This window comes from Eubalaena glacialis, chromosome 10 (genome assembly GCF_028564815.1).
Source record: "Eubalaena glacialis isolate mEubGla1 chromosome 10, mEubGla1.1.hap2.+ XY, whole genome shotgun sequence".
In the NCBI taxonomy this organism is placed as follows: Eukaryota; Metazoa; Chordata; class Mammalia; order Artiodactyla; family Balaenidae; genus Eubalaena; species Eubalaena glacialis.
The window spans coordinates 42,362,461-42,381,762 of record NC_083725.1 but is presented as its reverse complement, the minus strand read 5'-3'; the positions used below and the strand labels follow the sequence as shown (position 1 = coordinate 42,381,762).

At 40.7% G+C, this 19,302-nt stretch overlaps 1 protein-coding gene across 12 annotated transcripts in view; it reads left to right on the top strand.

The window, feature by feature from the left end:
- The first annotated feature begins 4,799 nt into the window (after positions 1-4,799).
- The window catches only part of YAP1 (Yes1 associated transcriptional regulator), a 104,118-nt gene continuing 89,615 nt past the window's right edge, over positions 4,800-19,302 (top strand). For 8 of the 12 annotated variants that reach the window (XM_061204027.1, XM_061204025.1, XM_061204026.1 and 5 more), the window contains exons 1-2: positions 4,800-5,697; positions 8,513-8,763. In XM_061204027.1, coding sequence (XP_061060010.1) covers positions 5,374-5,697; positions 8,513-8,763 — 575 coding nt within the window. In that variant the 5' untranslated portion in view covers positions 4,800-5,373. The remainder of the gene's footprint in view (positions 5,698-8,512; positions 8,764-19,302) is intronic. The other 4 variants (XM_061204023.1, XM_061204018.1, XM_061204020.1 and 1 more) reach the window with 1 other exon arrangement.

The following is a 19,302-nucleotide window of genomic DNA, read 5'->3' as shown; positions in this document are numbered from 1 at the left end:
TATAAATTTGTCAATAACCCTTTTGAATTATCTGAAATTAAATGTAATGCACCTGATTACATGTAATGTACATTTGTCCCCAGGAGTTTGAGCTCTGGAATAGAAAATGTAGATTCAAATTCAGCTCTACCATCTACTAGCAGTAGAACTTTGGGCAAGTTATTTAACCTGTTTGTGCCTCGATTTCCTCATCTATAAGAGGTTGCTTCCAATTTTAATTTTTAATTTTAAAGAGTTGTTATAAAGATTAAATGACTTAGCACAGTGTCTGGCATAATGTTACTGTTACTTTCATTCCATCAAGAACATTTGAAAATTCAGGCAAATTCATTAGCATTTATTAAATGTTGTAAGTCTTAGAGGTATATACTATAGAAACATCTGTCCTGTGGAGACTGAATTTTCAAAATCGGAATCGTGACAGCAAACCCATATCTTTACTTTTGAGTTCTGGGATCCCTCCTTACCTCTCTCCCCTCCTTCTTTTCTATATTTATTGAGCATCTCTTGTTAAGCATTGCTGGCATAAGAATAAAGAGATGGAAGATATTGTTGTAGAAGCATCCAGCGTGGTGTTGGGGACACAGAAACATATAAAAATTACAACTATGGTAAACGCCATGATGGAAGTGGTGGGTGGATTCTGTGAGATTCCAGAGGAGAAGCCTCTCACCTACTGTGGGGTAGAGACCAGTGAGAAGGGGAGAGCCAAGGAGGACTTCCCATTAGAGAAGTCTTGCAATTTTAGTACCAAGGGAAACCAGGTGAAAAGAAGAGTAAAGTAGTTCCAAACAGCAAGAATAGCATCTGCAGAGGCCAAAGGGTGAGAGGGAAAACGGCTTATTCAAGGAACCACAAAGGCCTGGAAAACAGAACTTATATAAGTGAGTCTATACCATGGTAAGGGAATCTTGAATGATATCACACCATGATCAGACTTGCACATTGGAAAAGTCACTCTGAATCAGAATAGATGTCTGATGGAACCATGTAAAACTAGAAGCAGGGAGATTTGGGAAGCTCTGCAGAAAGTGATGGGAAGTGAAGTCAAAGTGGAATAGACCTGGAGTTGGGCAGCAGACTTTCAAAGATGTGAAAGAAAATTGACACATGTTATCAACTGGTTGGATGTAAGTGATGGTGAGAGGGTGGTGATTAAGAGGACACTCAATTTTCTGGCTTGAACAAGTGGGTGGATCCTGATGCCATTAACTGAGATGGTAAATCAGAAAGAGGATGTGGCTTGGGAGGGTGTGTGTGGTAGAAGGTGGAGGAGGGTAGGGGTAAAGAGTTCAGTTTTAGATATGTTGGGTCAAAGGGTACATGAACAAAAGGTGAAGAAGTGAAGAATAGGCATGTGGACTGCTCTTTCCAAAGATGTACCTGTGGAGGGAAGGGCTTGTGAAGTCATATACATGTTTCTGAAGGTTCAGGGGAAGACTTCTAGGGCTTTTGTGTATGGTGGCCTCCATTTCTCTGAGCAACTGGAGGTGATGTGATTTTCTGAAGGGCAGGGGGACGATGAATAAACATGATGAGAGAGTGGTAAAGTTTAGAATAGCATATGAGTGAGAAGCTGACTCTGGACACAAGGAAACATGGTTAGAGACTATAAATATGGAGGGGCACCAATCTACTAGCCTGTGAGATTACCTCCATTTGTCCCCAGGAACCAGGGTGTCAGCTAGGCTTTCCAGAGGCTGGGAGTGGGAGAGGGCTGGACACTTCCTCTTTTCAAGCCCCCAGTATATTCAAGAATGCTGGAATGCCAGGAATGGGTTACAAAATCAGAGTATGTTTCAATTGCTTACACTTAGCAAATTAATAACTTTAACACACAATCATTACAGTGCAATATAATTGTGCTATTCATTAATTACAGAATTTACTTAAAATATTAATTTATAATGCATTACAGACAGTGTCATTTGGTAACAGGACAAAGTTTAAAGCTCTACAGTGAATGCTTTCTTGTAATCATGTAGGTATATCTGTGGGATGATAGTATAACTTCATTTGGACAAACTGTCAAAAGTTTTGATTGAAGCTTTTAATGAATGTGGGGTCCAGGCCCCCATAAGCCTTAGGTGTTAGAATGGAAAAGACAGATGACTGGATTAATCCAGTTTAATAGATCCAGTTCATTCAAATACATGGGGCAATAGAATTGAGGGCACAGATGATTATGAGAGGCTGAAGCAATGAGTTATGATTTCTAAACTGAATTGGGAAAGAAGTGAAAACAGGAGTGATAGGTTGGTAGAAGAGAGAGAAGTTAATAATAAATGAGGTATGAGTAATTAAGGGAATAGTATAACATAGTTTGACTTCACAACTGGAGTATTTCTGGATGATGGTGGGGTGTGGACATAGGTGCAGATAGCTAAAGTGGAGAAGAGGGTCCATTGTAGTTGAGAAGGCAAGTCATTGTAAGACTAGTGTTTTCAGATAGTGATCTACAAGGACTTGAAAATGATCCAGGATAACCTGGGTCTTTGTATGAAGAAGGCAACTCCCTATCTCAAGGTGCCTTGGATTGATAATTGCTCTAAAAGTGGGGCTGGAGAGGAAGAGAGGGGACGAAGGATTGAATCTCTGTTATCTTTATCCCTTACTAACCTGTGACTGAAATTTTGTAGATCAGGAATATTCAATTACAAAATCTTGGTTGATGCTACAGAGGTGCTTACAGAACATAACATCACTCCAGACAGCCTTTAAATCCACTTATCAAAGTAATTTTGTTCTCAGTTGAATGGCAGGTGAAACAATATTGAACAAAGCAACCTCTGCTGTACCCTAAGCCCTTTAATTATAGTGTTCATGGTAATAAATACTCTAGTGAAGGGACAGCTTCCATTACAATCCCAGGTTTTCAATCACTTTGGTTCTTAAAAAATTTTTTTTTCAGTTGTTAATTTTAATGCATAGTTTCTGCCCAAAGGCTTTGTTTGTGTGGATTGATTATTGGATGTGACAGGAAGGGACTGCCAACAGTGTCCCTGAGGGGGACTGCTGCAAAGGAGAGGCCATGTCACTACATGTGAAGTAATCTGTGAACACGGCACAACGATAGCTGACGTTTATGCAGATCTCACCACACACCCAAAACTGCGCTAAGTACTTGCTTTATGTCCATTGACTCATTTAATTGTCTCAACATATGAAGTAGGTGTCATTACCTGACCCCAATATTAAAGAAATTAAAGAATAGGAAATAAGTAACTTGTCCGATGTCACAGAGCTAGTAAATTGTGGAACTGGGATCTGAACTCAGATCTCTGGAACTCCAGAACCTATAAATTTGTGGTTAAACGCACTTGACATTTGGGGATGGGGGTGGGGCTAAATATAAAAAGCAGTCATGGGCATCATGGAGGCAGATCCCTTTCTTCAGATGAAAGTGGAATCCAGAGCAGTTGATTAGAATCTTGCTGTAAAATCTTGAGGCTCTTTTCCTGGCCTGCCCCACCACACCGAGTGATACAGATCCCTCTTCAGATTTATCCAGGGCATGTCCTGGCTGGAGGAAGAGTTTATTTTTTTGCTCAGGGGACCTTTTCTTGTTTAATCCTGTTTACACATCTGTTTCACCAGCGTTGCAGACAAAATCATTAAAACAGGAAGCTAGTTTTCTTTAGAATGAACTAATGGATTTAAAATCAGAGTGATGTTGCATAACCCTTTTAATATACGAAAAATACTGGATTGCTTGAATGGACGCATTGTATGGTATGGAATTATAGCTCAGTAAAGCTGCTTGTTGAAAAATCAGAATGTATGAATTAAAAAACAAAATTTGGGGAATTCCCTGGCGGTCCAGTGGTTAGGACTCCGTGCTTCCACTGCAGGGGGCACGGGGTCGCAAGAGGCGCCGTCAAACAAAAAAACCCCAACAAATTTTCATTGCTTTTGAGTGATTTCAAGTGGACTCCTTGCATATATGACACTGCCACAAAGAGAACCAGGTGCGTTCATTTCTTATTCGGTCAACTTTCACAGAATCCACCCTTGTGCCAGGCACAGGGATAACAAAGAGAGGTACACTCCCATCCCCTCAAGGATGAAAGACAGGTACACCGAGGAATGCTGGTAACCGAAGTTAAACACTGAGTTTTTCCGTTGAGGTTTTCAAGACTATGTTTCAAGTCTGAGCACTAAAAAAGTTTTCACTTTTAAAAAAGGCAATTTTTGGTTATTTAGTAAATCACACTGAGTCACAGATCTAGTCTTAAAGCTTCAAATTACAGAAATCGTTTATCCCTTTCAAGTGGGTTTTGAATATTGAGTGGAAAAAAATCAAGTTAATGTTAAGAAAAAATGGACCCTTATTAAAATCAATGTCTGTTACGGGTACCATTTTAAATCCAACCTAGTATGAGGCTTTGAGCCCACACTGACACTCCAGTTGGTCAAGTCGGGCTAACGCGGGGAGGGTTTAAGTGGATTTACACGTCCCCTCCCGACTTCTTTCGGCCTTGGCTGTTTCGCATCTCGGGGCGAGCTGGAAGCCTTTCAGCCTTTCCCGAGAACTGGCGGGGAAGGGGCCGGGCTGGGAGGGAGGACTTCCTGCGGCCAAGGGCGGCCGCGTTCGCCGCAGAGATCAGAGCTCCGACCCAGACCAGACCCAACGTTTGTCGTCGGGCCGGCAGCCCTCCCGGTGCGGATCGCCAGGCACACTCCCCGCCGCGGCCGCCCCCTGGCCCCAGCCCCGTGAAGCACTGTGGAGGCCCGGCCCGCTGGCGGGCTGGTCACGTGCGGCCGGGAGGGGCGTTGGAGGCCGGGAGTCTGCAGGAATGTAGTTAACTTGCAGGGGAAAGTTTCCCTCCGCGGCCGGCCGCGGATCCTGTGCGGGCGGGCGCGCAGAGGAAGGAAGAGCCGGGAGGAGGCGGAGCCGCGAGCGGCTCGGGCGGGCAGTTCTCTCAACTTTAGTTTTGGCGTCTGAGGCGAGTTTCTGTCTCAGTCGGGCGCAGCCGCCGCCGGGGAAAAGAAAGGGAGGAAGGAAGGAACAAGAAAAGGAAATAAGAGAGAAAGGGGGAGGGGAAAGGCAACTAGCTGTCCGGCATCCGTCAAGGGCGTGAAGGAAAAAAGTTCTCGGGCGCGCAGGTCCGGGTCTCTCGCAGCCCCTCCCGAAGCGCAGCCGCCAGACCAGTGGAGCCGGGGCGCAGGGCGGGGGCGGAGGCGCCGGGGCGGGGGATGCGGGGCCGCGGCGCAGCCCCCCGGCGCTGAGAGCAAGGCGAGCGCCGCTCCCGCCGCCCAGCGCCGCCGGCCCGCCGCCCTCGCCGGTTCTCCCATCTCGGCCCGTCGAGCCGGGGCGCCCGGGCGGAGCCCTCGCCCGCCTGATCGGGGTGCGCGTCGGGGGAGGGAGATACCATGGATCCCGGGCAGCAGCAGCCGCCGCCTCAGCCAGCCCCCCAGGGCCAAGGGCAGCCGCCCGCGCAGCCCCCCCAGGGGCAGGGCCCGCCGTCCGGGCCCGGGCAGCCGGCACCCCCGGGGTCCCAGGCGGCACCGCAGGCCCCCCCCGCCGGGCACCAGATCGTGCACGTCCGGGGGGACTCGGAGACCGACCTGGAGGCGCTTTTCAACGCCGTCATGAACCCCAAGACGGCCAACGTGCCCCAGACTGTGCCCATGAGGCTCCGGAAGCTGCCTGACTCCTTCTTCAAGCCTCCAGAGCCCAAGTCCCACTCCCGACAGGTAACCTGGCCGCCCCTCTCCCCACTTTCCCGTCGGGCGGACCCCAGGCCCGGGGGCGCTCGGGAGCGGCGGCCGCGAGCCCTGGCCGCGGAGGGGGGGTTCCGGGGGGCGCTAGCGGGGTGGGAATGGGGGCTCGCGGAGAGGCGGGGGGACTGGAGGCGCCCGCCGGCCGCGGCTACGGGCTCCCCACTCCTCCCGGAGTCCGGGGCCGAGATTTGTTTTTCCCCTTGTAGTTTCTCTCTGCGGTTGCAGCCCCGGGGGGCGTGCTTTTCCCTTCCCTTTCTTTCTTCCTGGGGTTCCCGGGAGGTTGGCGGGAGTGGCAGGGGAGGTGGGGAGGAAGGAAGGGGGTGGGGAGAGTCGGGCCCGGGCCGCGGTGGGCTTGCACAATGCGCGCGCCGCCGCGCTCCGCACCTTCGCTCCCTCCGCCGCCGCCGCGGGGCCGGGGAGGGGGAGGGGGGCCTCTGGCATCTGTGTGTGGGTGAGCTGCCAGCGGCGGCCGAGTTTGTGAAGTTGAGCCCTGGGCCCCCTTTCCTTCGGGGCCTCTCGGTCCACTTCAGTCTCCTGGGGAGTCAAATAATTGTTCTCTTGTTTTCCAGTGTTGATTAGGGGTGGGGGTTGAACCAGTCCATTTAGTTTCTCGCTCTTTCTCCCCCTCCCCCTCCCAAAAGCATTTATTTTCTTCGCGGCCCCGGCGCTTTCTGAATACAGGATCCAGACTTTCCTGGAAGTTGTTTATGGAGTTAGTGCTTTCACCCCTGCCCTTACCTAGCGCCTTGGAAGTCGGGCAGGCTTACTCTTATCAAACTTAGTTGGTTCACGTGTTGGCTTCCCAGTTGGAGACTATTATTTACAGTTTGCCGAAATGCTTTTAAATTAGCCACATCTACACGTTGCGCAGGACCTCAGTTGAGCTTTACCGTGCTTTGGTTTTAACAGAAACCTTTGATAACGCACTGCAGGTTGACTCATAGGCCGAGTCCTGCCTAGTTCAACTGTGATTAGAAGTTAATGTTTGGGAAGTGATGACTAATTCGAGGCTCGCCATTGCTCTTTAATTCTTATTGAGGATATGAACATGGCAGTTCCACATACACAACGTTCGATTATTTTGTCAACGTGATCCAACATTAAAGTGAAACTATTATGAAAGTGTTAACATTCTGACCGGTCCCAGAAGATTTGGTTAGTGTAGGTTTTTCTTTCTTTCCTTCCTTTTTTAAAAAGAACTTGCTTCAGGCTAAACTTCAGCATAGGAACTTTGTCCAGAAGTTAATTGGTTTTCCAAATACTGCGATGTAGTTAGTCCGCTCGGCTGTAACTTGAGTGGAAAGAACAGTTATCGCCCCACTCCCATCGCCCCTCCTATTTGCAGCAGGCCTGTGGTGTGTTCTCCTGCCTCAGACCAAGGGGTTTTGAAACTCAGAAAAACTCACTTAACCTGCTGACAAAAACCTGGGTTAAGGAAGAGGAAGGAAAAACAATTTAGCAGCTTGCCCCAAATACTTCAATTTGTAAGAAGTAGACTTAGGTATGCTTTTTTCTCTTAGCCCTGGAAATGAGTTTCTGGACTCATGGGTAAAAATGTGTTGGCATTGCACCCCACAGTCTACACGACTATGCTTATAGTTAATATGTTTTGAAAGTATAATACCCATAGGAGATTGAATTCCCCATTTTGTGGCATCTATAAGCCGTAAAGAATTGCAACTAAAAAGTATATTTATTTTTCTAGTAAATAACTGCACAGTAATTTATATCAGCAGTTTATGGATTCATACTGTTCATAATCTACTGTAGTTTTGTTTGTTTTAATGCCTTTTTTAACCAAGTGTCGTGCATCTATAAGTTTGACTTTTATTTCTGCTGAGTCCTAATTCAAATTTATTCTGATTGGAAACTCAGAATGTACATGATTTAACATCAAGGCATAGATGCGTCTGCTGATTGCTTTCAGTCTTCCTTGCCTGTCTGAATCTAGGAAATTCTAACTTTTTGATAATCAAACCCTAACTCTTCAGTTAAGGAATTTAAATAACTGTACTAGATTATGAATACTACAAATATGGGTTGTAAATACTATTGTTCACAAATTATTGGATATAAATTCATATACTCATTTTTCCATCATAAAAAAAGCTATTTAACAAATGAGAAGAACTTGAGGTTCAGAGATTATGATATTGTTCAGTGTCATACTAGCCAGCTTGGACTGGAACCCAAAACTTTAGGGTCTGAGTTCAGGATTTTTTCTGCTACTACACAGTTGTAAATATGTGTGTAAATTCTTAAGTTATATTGTAATGGAATTGTTGGCATCTTTATCATCTAGGTACAAATATATGACTGGGTTTTTATTTCATTCATTAGGAGGCTTTTAAGAATATTCGGATGTTTCTGGATCTTTTGTATTCCTTAAAAGTTGTATAAATTTTGATGGTTGCTTTATTGATGACATTTGTCCATGGTGAGAAAAAAATGACAACTGTTGTGTGTTCAGGGCTTGGCTTGGAAAAAACATTAACTATGTAAAACCTAGTTTTAAAAAAAGAAAGAAAAAGAATCCATAGTTATATTCCTTGGGTTTTGTTTATACCTAGAACATTTTAGAACTTGGAAAAGCACCCACACTGCCTTGGCCTTCACGTAAGCACTTAAAAGTATCCATCTGCAAACCTATATTCCTCTGTGTCAAATATTAAATGTTGAAATGTGCCTTTGGATTTAGAATTTCATTGCAACCAAATATCTAAGAAATCTAAAGGGACTCTCTTTGAAAACAAATTTTAAGAAATCTTTGTTTTAATATTCCTAATAGGCCAGTACTGATGCAGGCACTGCAGGGGCCCTGACTCCACAGCATGTTCGAGCTCATTCCTCTCCAGCTTCCCTGCAGCTGGGAGCCGTATCTCCTGGGACACTGACACCCACGGGAGTAGTCTCTGGCCCAGCAGCTACACCCACTGCTCAACACCTTAGACAGTCTTCTTTTGAGATACCTGATGACGTACCTCTGCCAGCGGGCTGGGAGATGGCAAAGACATCTTCTGGTCAGAGATACTTCTTAAAGTAAGTGAAAATAATGGTAGGAGATAATTTTCTGGTACCAAGATATAAAACATCATTTATTTTTATATTTTACTTAATATTTATGTCAAGCTCAGTTATATCTTCCATAATTTTTTTTTTTTCAGTTCAGTATGACCTAAATACCTTCTTTGGGTAATGTTTTGAAAGCTTTATGGATTTCTGGTTCATAACCTTTTAATAATCTTTTATTTTGTGGCAATTTGGATGTTCTCATTTTGAGTTTGTGCCAAACCTATTAACTAGCCTAGCTCAAAACTGAAAGGATACCATGAAGAATTTCAAATTGTGAGAGTTTTGGGGCTGGCATAGGTTTATGAAATATGTGCAGTACTACTTACCTTTTTAAATAGACATTTTACTGGTAGAAAAGAACTATAAAAATAAGTAGGAATTCCCTGGGAGTCTAATATTATAGTACTTTAGGTTGTGAGATGGCAGACCCTTTAGCTGCAGTTTGATGTGATTTATCAGTTTGTTTTTCCCTCAAAGGGTAAAGAGAAATATGAATTTTCCCGCTTGATATACAAGCTCAGTGGCAAACAGCTCAGTGGCAAACTTCTTCGAGCAGGTCTTCAAAACAGAATCTCTCTTCTCTGGGAAAACAAAAACAAAGCCATTGGGTTATTTGTTTTTATCAGCCTTATTTTTTGTGTGTTTTAAAAAAATGGCAAAATTTCATTGAAGCTGAAAAGATCAAAATAGAATTTTGTCCCTTCTTGCTTTGAAATTATAGGGAGGACCTTAATATTTTTATTTGGTATGTTTGGAATAAGTATATACAAAATGTTTCCTAAAAGTAATTATTATAGACTGAAATTGATGTTTTCAAAAAGTTGCTTACTTAGTACTGTTTAATCATGTTGAGATAATAAAGTAAAAAACAGTCCAAGTTTTGATTGAGATCTGTCCTGACAGTCTACTCCTAAGGGAAATGTAACATTTATTCATTAGATCAGATAACACAATAATGATACTGTTTTGTTGTGTGTCTTAGTGTTTTATATTGATTGTCTTTCCGGGCGGATTGTTACTTTGCAGTGTAAGATACAGTTTTGTAACAAGCTTATTTAGAAGAGCAGAGGAAAAAGTTTGATCTTAAAAAGTTTCTGCAGTTTTTTGCCCCTTTTCCTACAACTTTTTTCTTCTATTTTAAATTCGTTTTCTGGTGTCCTGGTATCCATTTCAAAGGGTCAGGTTTCAACCAGAACAATAAAGGGCCTGAGACTGGAAAGTACACACAAGTCTGGCAGACTCATCTGCATGAGCAAGATTATTTGTTCTCAAGCAGACATCAGAGTAAATGATTGAAAGAGCTACTAGCTGTGAGGGATGTGTCTTGAAGGGAAAGGAGTGGAAACAAACCAGGTTGTTAGGAAAAAGAAAGGCTGTACTTTTTTGAACCTCTGCCTGCTGGGTCACATGCTGACCTGGGGAGATTTTTAAACAGCTTAATAGCTGGCTTGCCTCTCTTCTTTGGTTGATGTTATAGCTAAAAGTCTGTGATTAAAGAACAACGCTTACGCTCCTCTCTTAGTCTTTTGTATCTTGTAATAATTGCTTCTAGGTGACATGGGCCTACATTTTTATTATTTTGAATGATCTTTTTGTTTCGACCTGAAATGTTCTATGCTTTATTTTTTAGTTTCCAGTGGTTCTTCCTTTGAGAAGTGTTTCTCTCAAAGATGGATTAATGAAGGGTATACACACACACACACACCCCACACCACCCCAAGCACCCCGCTCAAGTGAGCCTGTAGCAAAGGGAAACCAGGGCAAAATGATACAAAAATTACGCCATATGCGTAATGGTTACATGGAAATGAAAAACTGGGAAGAAGAGAGATAAACATGATTATTCTTTAAGATTTTTGAGGGACTCTCACATGGAAGTAAAATTAGATTTATTATATGAGAAACATGAAGTTTTTTGACTCCATGGAGTAATTTTCTCATATCAAACCTTCAGGAATAGAAATGTTTTCCCTGTTAGATGGATCTTGGTCAGTAAAAGCAGGCAAAATCATGGATTATTTGGTACATGTCAGGAAATGTAGAGAAACAACTAGTTGTTGTCTTGTGACCTTAGATGAATGACTTTGAAGTCAGTTGGCCCATCCTATTGTTTCAAGGCAGCATAATTACTGAAGGATTATAGGTAGGCAACTATTGGGATTTTTAAAGCCCTGCCTAGGTCAGTGAGATTTTCTGAGGAAGACTTGTATCTTAGGTTGGCAAGTGATAAGGAGGAAGTATGGTACTGGCTACATTTATCAATGACACATATTCAAGTTCTGGTATGATTGTGAAGTATTTTTAAAAAGCTTAGTCTGTATATTGGGTATATTGGTTCTACTGAATTTACTGTTTAAAACTAATTTCTTCAACATTGTGTATTGAGCTTTATTTTAAAAGAATTCTTTTATTGCTCTGAGAATTATTGCTTTCTTCATCTGTCTTATAGTTTTCCTACAGGAAATAGTTCTTCAAGTAGTTGGTCAACAACTTCCTATTTCTTTATAAGCTGCTGAATAACTTCCTGAATTAGTATTCTATAATATTTCTGGTTACAAGGAGTGGTCTTACTTCTCAGATTTATTTTATTGACTCTGATGCCTTGTAACTATTATCACATACAAAGAACTTCTTGTGTAAAATGTACCATAATAGGACCTTATAATTTGATTTAAGAAATCTCATCCAGTGATTTTAAAAGTGTGGAGATTTGCATTGTTTTAATAATCTTCTAATTTTTAAGAAGTCATTTTTGTTTCATTTCTATTATCTATCATTTTCTGAATAACTGGCCTCAGTGTTTTTAATCCTTGAAGATTCAAGGTTTCTTGTGGCTGGGATTTTATTAAAAGTTATATTGAGTATCTTGATTCACAGTTTAAAAAGGTATTTTTTTCAGAGATATTTTGCATTCCGCAGCATATAACTTAGCCAATATTCCAACATTAAATGAACTTACGTTGCAGGTGTTATTAATTGCTACAAATGGTTTGATTCTTTTTTTTTTGACCGTGTATCTTGTTTCAGAAATGAATGCTCCACTGCCCTAATTAAAGCTACTTCAGACATGTATCAATTAAAGGAGATGAATTAAACTGTTTCTTGTTATAGTAATTTGGTCTTGCTTCTTCTCCCAAACATTTGCCCAGCAGAAGACTATGAACACATACAGTGTACATTGTTACTGTAATAAAGATTAGATGTTTTAAAAAGGAACAGTTTCATTGAGAGTAAGGCTGTTCTTTTTTTTGGTTTCTTGCTATATCAAATGTAACCCAAATGATTTCCCTTTAAAAATGAAACGCTTGTAATATTGCCCTTAACTGTTGATTAAGCTGCCAAAAGAAAAAAAAAACCATAAACAGTTAAAATTGCAATCACAAAACATTTCCCTAATATAATATTATAAGTCAGTTATACTTCAGTTTTAAAAATCCGAAAGCAGAGTATTTCCCGATTTGAGGGAAGGACTGTCCCTGCCCATTTATCTTGCTGATTGAGCCTGAGTGGAGAAAGAAGATGAAAGTATGCCCTCAGCTCTCAGAAAAAATGCTTGCTTCTGCTCGGTGGGTGGGCACCCCGGGAAAGAATGGCCCATGGTGCCACAGTGATTTAGGTAGAAAAACGCTGGCGAAACTGTTGGATACGGTGGTAGAAAAAAAAAACAAAACAGTTGGAAGATAGCGGATGTGACAGTAAATAGAACATAGAGATTAGTTTATTTCCTGGGGGAAATAATGAGTATTTTTAGAGTGAACTAAAAAAGTTCTTAACCTTTATCAAACTAGATGTTTAATTTCAGCAAACTCAATTAGCTGCAAGATGGTAGGCAAATTTTCTTTAAAAAGTAACATTGAAAACATATTTCTCCCCCAAAGCTTCATGTTAACTATTAAGAAAAAGCCTAGGTAATATTCAAATAGTTGAAACTTTAAAAAGTTTTTGAAACCCTGAGATCAGTCTTCATTAGTAATGTAGAAAAATATATTTTACGTTATAATTGGAAAAATAATGTAAATTAGCATCCCCAAATAGTAATGCTAGTATGACTCTGAAATGTATTTTACCTTAAGACTTTTGGGAAGAGGTAAACTCTAAACCTAACCTTTTAGTTGTCAAGATATGTAGTGAAGTTTAGGCTTAGGGCAAATCAAAGTGAAGTTGTTTTAAAAATCAGTTAAGATTTAAGATTATTCAAACTTAATTTGCTACCTTCAGTAATAGCATAATTTAGCCATTAATTATGACTTGAAAGTTTAATAATAATTGAGTAGCATTGTATAAAGGAAGGTCTTAAAGAGCTGTGTGGTTCAATAACTATGGTTACTAAGTGATGCACTTTTTACAAGAAAGGCTTCTGATTCGAGGATTGATCGGAACTTCAAGCCACGAAAGGGACATTGCTGTTTTTATGAAGAAGAATTGCTTCGTGGTTCTGCTCAAGTACTGTAGCACCAAGTTTCCTGGGAACAAGTACTGCTACCGTGGAAGCACTTCTATTTGCGTAGGGCTTGACCCCTTCTAAAAGCAAACAAAAGAAGTTTGGTATAAATCACAATGGTCTTTTTTTTTTTCCCTTCTCTTTAATATTTTACACAAAAGTGGTCAGTAGTTTAATCCGTATTTGGCTTTTAGCATGAGAAGAATCATAATCTTTAACACATCAAATAATAAGATGTTGTTTCTCTGAATAATGTTGCAAATTAACAAAATAATGCAAATAGGCGTATCTATTTAAAATATTGCTGTTTTCTTCCACCAGATATTTTCAATGCTTTATTTGTGGTTAGTGCTGTTACTTACGTATTTTCACTTTAGTGTGCTTCTTTTTTTCTTCACAGGATAGTGTTAGTCAATAGACTTTTCAGATTTTTCAGCTGGGTCTTGCTTTGGGGGTGGTGAGGGTACATTTTGTTAAAAGCTCCTTTCTTCCTCTTGCAATTTCTTACTTACCCCAAGGTGAGGAGATTTTTGATTATTTTTAAAGTAAGGTCTTTCTTTAACCAGTAAATATACGTTTTAGAGAATGACCTTTTTGATACATGCATGAAAACTTACTATAGACTAGTTGATCTGGGCTTCAGAGTAAAAATGGCTTTCTTCAGAGTGCTACTTTGTGCTTTCACACAGTTGAATGTGGATTTAGGAAGTTCTTTGAAATTTAACTTCTCACATATCCTGAAGTGACTGTAGTATGAAGCAGGGTTTTGGGAAGGAGCTAAACCCTATAATCTAGGAGATGGGGGTAAGAGGTGGATTTTTTTTTCTGAACAAGCATGAATGTGGGGTTCTTTTGTTTTATATTTATAAAATTTCTTCCTTCCTTTGCTTCTTTCTCCATGTATCTGATTTTGTGGATTTTTAATAAGGTGTATTTTTTTAATTACAAAAGTAACACATGTTCATTAGAATTGGAAAATTCAGGAAAGGAGAAAGTTTGGGAGGAAGCACCTAGATTCTTCTGCCAAGGAGAGGTGGTTGAACATACTTGTTTATATAGTCTTATCTATAAACATATATTTTGAAATTTAATTATAGGGGAGTAACATATACATAGATTCAGAAAATCCCTTAGTGCTATTAGGGTTATAAAGAAAAAGAGCAGTTTTGACTCACTTTTCTTTATCTCTGGCTTGCATTCTCCAGAGGCAAACATTTCCAACTCCTTTGAGATTTGCCCCCCTTTTAAAAATTCCATATTTATAGAACATGCTACACTACCATTTAAAATTTTTTCTGCACCCTCTAAAATCCTCCTTTCCTTAATCTTTCCAGTATAATTACTATAACTTTTTGCTAAGTATTCTTACATTGTTATGACTCGCCTGCAGCTGAGTTGTATAATGTATTGATAATATGATTTTCTGAACAACTTTGATATTTTCTTGGAATTATTAATTGCCTCATTTTTTCATTTGTATTTCTGTTACTTTTTTGGCCCCTTGCAGACATCCCTTAGTCCTTTGTCTTCCTGCTCTGGGCTAGATTGGTTGCTCTTAACTTGCTTCAGAGTTGTCTTACTGTGAGACTTCCCTTCACTCTCATCCTGGTGAGTCCCTGCATCACTCTTCTTGGTTGGATATCCTGTTTACCATTTTTCTTTTTTGATTTGCTCACTCTTAGAGTTGGCTTATTCCTCAGGAATTTGCTGAGAAAAAGGGTGCATGGTAGGTAACTATGTTGAGATCTTTTATGTCTAAAAATACCTTTATCTGTTGGCATTTGATGGCAGTTTGGTTGTAGAATTCAAGGTTAAGTTATTTTCCCGTGGAGTTTTGAAGGCAATGCTCCATTTTATTCTAGCTTCTTATTGAACAGCTAAACCCAATTTGCTTCCTTTGGGGATTTTAGTTTTTTGGGTTTTTTTCTTTCTCTTTGGTTGTGTGTGTGTGTGGGGGGGGGTCTTAAATTTCATGATATGCTTTCATATGTACCTTTTTAAAATTCATTGTAAAGATTACATTGTTTGGAAACTCAGTCTTCAGTGTGAGCGGTGCCCTTTAAAGTTTTGCAGTATAGTTGCCCTAACTGTCCTTTGGTCCTAGGAAAGATTTCTTTTATTAGTTCCCGGATAATTTCTTCCAGTCTTTTTAATCTCTTCGCTGTTTCTGGAATTCCTGCTTGTCAGAATAACTCTTGAATTTTCTTATCTTTCCTGCCTTTTGTTATGCTTTCTGGGAGATTCCTTCAACTTTAGCTTTTAATTTTTCAGTTTTTTTTTCCCCTCCAAAAAGGTATTTATCATTCTTAATTTCCAGGGAGTCTTTTCTGAGTCATTGTTCCTTTGTTATTTTTAATAACATGCTGTTCTTATTTCATGGATGTAGTAATATAATATCTCTCTAAGGATATTATAGTGGGTGTTTCTTTTTAAATTTTTTCTGCTTTCAATGTCTTAAGTAGGCTTCACTGGAGAGTAATATAACAGGAACCAACCAGGCCTTGAAGTTGTGGGAGGCCCTAAATGTCATTATCTTTGTTAGGTTCTCGTGTAGTGGTCAGTTTCTCCAGATAAAAATCTGTCAGTCTGGGGCTTCCCTGGTGGCGCAGTGGTTGAGAATCTGCCTGCCAATGCAGGGGACACGGGTTCGAGCCCTGGTGATCCCATGTGCCGCGGAGCAGCTGGGCCCGTGAGCCACAATTACTGAGCCTGCGCGTCTGGAGCCTGTGCTCCGCAACAAGAGAGACCGCGATGGTGAGAGGCCCGCGCACCACGGTGAAGAGTGGCCCCCGCTTGCCACAACTAGAGAAAGCCCTCCCACAGAAACGAAGACCCAACACAGCCATAAATAAATAAATAAACAAATACTTTAAAAAAAAAAAATCTGTCGGTCCCCTCTCTAGAGAGCATTGCTGGTGGTAATGGATGTTAAGATGGAGAGCCAGTGTTTTAGGGTTGAGAGTGTGGGGTTTCATCCTTGCTCTTGGCTGTGCCAGGTATGTGAATCCAGATCCTCTTAGTCTACTTCTCTGGAACATAAATTTCCCATTTCCTGCTTAGGTCAGGGAGGGGGTGTGCAATAGGTTTTAAAAAGTTCTATGTAGGCTTGATTTTTGTGAATCCAATTTTGCAGTTATTAGGTTGACTGTATAAAGTTGCCAGTTTTCTAAGCCCCAAACAGTAACTACTGAAAATTTCATATTATTTGACTTAAATATTACAGGATCACTTTTTTTTAACTAGTGTTTTTTTTTTAAACATATTTATTTATTGTTTGTTTATTTATTTGGCTGTGCTGGGTCTTAGTTGTGGCGTGTGAACTCTTAGTTGCAGCGTGCCAACTCTTAGTAGTGGCATGTGGGATCTACTTTCCTGACCAGGGATCAAACCCTGGGCCCCCTGCATTGGGAGCACGGAGTCTTAGCCAGGGTATCACCAGGGAAGTCCCTACAGGATCACTTTTAAATCAGTACTTAAATAAATGCTTTTACCAGGCAAATGATTACTTCAGTGACATTGGTCTTCAGCATCAGTTTTGCTACTTTAAATCTTTATGTGTTAGATTTTCTTAAAGGGGGGAACTGTATACTTTGACACCGGGGTGGTTGGCAGTGTATGAATTTGTTCAGAGGGTTTGGATTCTGAAATAGCGTGAAGGGGCAGAGAGACTGGAGACTTAATTCCTATTTGTACATAGAATAATGGAGCTGATCCTATCTGTTTTTATGTCATTTTCAAGTTTTTTGTCTAGTATACACAACTTTAAAAAGTTGGGCTTTAAAGTAAAATAGCCTTATGAAATCAGTGCATCTGTTTTCTTTCATTCCTTCCTTTCAGCTGGTTTTCATCAATATAGATGGTAGGATAAAGAAAATATTTATGCATATCTAAGTTCATTAAATAGTTATTGGTATACTTATGTAGGTTAACCCCCAGAGGTGTATAACTTGGTTTTAATCTTAGTTTAGGTTGTTACTTTCCCTAGCAAGTGCTCTTTTGATAGCTCAGAAAAGTAGCCTGTGCTGTCTTCAGTAGGCCATTTGTAGATGTCATAGAGTAATAGTAATAGAGTATTTTTTACGTATAAACTAACCATGGAGATGTAAGTAGTTAGAATTTTATGAAAACTGGGTTTAGGTTAAAATGGATTCACCATAGGTAGTAACGGAGATGTGTTAGGACCCTTTGTTGTTGATCTCAAGTGAAATTTCTTCAGATCCACTTTTCCAGCAATCTCTTCCTTGAGTAGTTAAAAAGCAGTTACATATGGAAATTTTTTTATAGAAAAAGAGGAAGCAAACCTTTTAAAATCTGCATAAAATCTTAATTGACTAATGCAAAATCAGACCAGAACACTCTAACATCAGAGAAGAGTGCTAAATGATACTGAAAAGGCAGATACCTGGGGGTTGTAAAAGGTATTAAGTTGAATGGGGTAGAGGAATGGAACAGAATTAACACAACTTAGTTAAATAAGTAAAGAAGTGTGTTAAAATAGCAAAGTACTAATGTTAGAAATGAGCTAAATGAGATTTCTGAGACCTTGCCTGAAACTAATCCTTACCAGTGATAGGGTCACAGTTAAAATTTATCAAGCTCTCCTGGATAACTTTTTTTTTTTTCTAAGATGGAAAAAAAAAAAATCTGGGGAAAAGTTGGCCAAAATACAGATGTTTCTGTTTTTCCTCTACACATGTTCAGACTGATACAGGTTATGTTTCTGAAATCGTGTAGTCTGGATGAGCTCCAGATGATGTAATAGGATCACTGTTAACCCCTCCCAGCCGGAGGGTGTGCAGACTTTCCTGTTAAGACTGGTACAGATCTCTTCTTGTGGGTGATACAATAATCACTGCTTCTAGACAATGATATGTGAATTTAACATTATCGTCCTCAAACACAATATTGTCCTTCAAACACAGAAGACAAAGCATGCCCTTTGTGTACCTGTCTATTCTTCAGTTTTCAGTTAATGCCCATCACACTACAGATAAGAATTTGCCCAGCTCCCTCTACTCCCTCAAACACAGGGTGATTTTGCTCAAAAAAGACCCACTTGGTTCTGGGTGGTGTGTGTTGGGTCACTTACATTGACATGGCTGTGGTTTCTTTCACCCTGCTATTCTTAGTTATCTTCTTTGAATTCAGTATATGTGCTTAGTGGTCTCTTCATAAACACTTAACCTCTCGGTTTTATGTAGCAGGAATTGTTCAAGGGTTCACTGGGTTCCCCTCTGTAGAGTTGGGACAAAATTAGTAATATATCAGTCTTGGTGGACCAGGTGGGTCTCAAGACACCATTCATTGCAAGTCATCTTGTTTACCTTTTCATTGCTAACTATCTCTCAATGGAGAAGCTGTGGAGGCTAACTATAAGCTCAATAAAGATAGATTTTGCCTTCTCTGTTCAGCCTTGTGTATGTAGCTCTTGATGTATTTTTTGGTAGATGATGTCCCTTAGTCTGCTCATTTATTTCAGTCTATTTATTGGGTGATAGTCACCCTGATTAATGTCTGTAGTCCCTGCTTAATTATTATTGCTGTGTAACTCCATGCTAAAAAGATGCTAGAGTATTTACTTGTGTATTTTTAAAGTTAATTTTGTAAGTTTGAGATTATTCTTAAACTCAAATAACTACAACTATTAGGATAATTGTGGGACTTCCCTGGTGGCGCAGTGGTTAAGAATCTGCCTGCCAGTGACGGGGACACGGGTTCGATCCCTGGTCTGAGAAGATCCCACATGCCGCGGAGCGACTAAGCCCGTGCGCCACAACTACTGAGCCTGCACTCTGGAGCCTGCGAGCCACAACTACTGAGCCCGCGTGCGGCAACTACTGAAGCCCGCGTGCCTAGAGCCTGTGCTCCGCAACAAGAGAAGCCACCGCAATGAGAAGCCCTCGCACCGCAACGAAGAGTAGCCCGCATTTGCCACAACTAGAGAAAGCCCGCGTGCAGCAACAAAGACCCAACACAGCCAAAAATAAATAAATAAATAAATTATTTTTTAAAAAAAGAAAGATAATTGCTTATTTTCAGGGTATAAATGAATAATAGTTCTACTT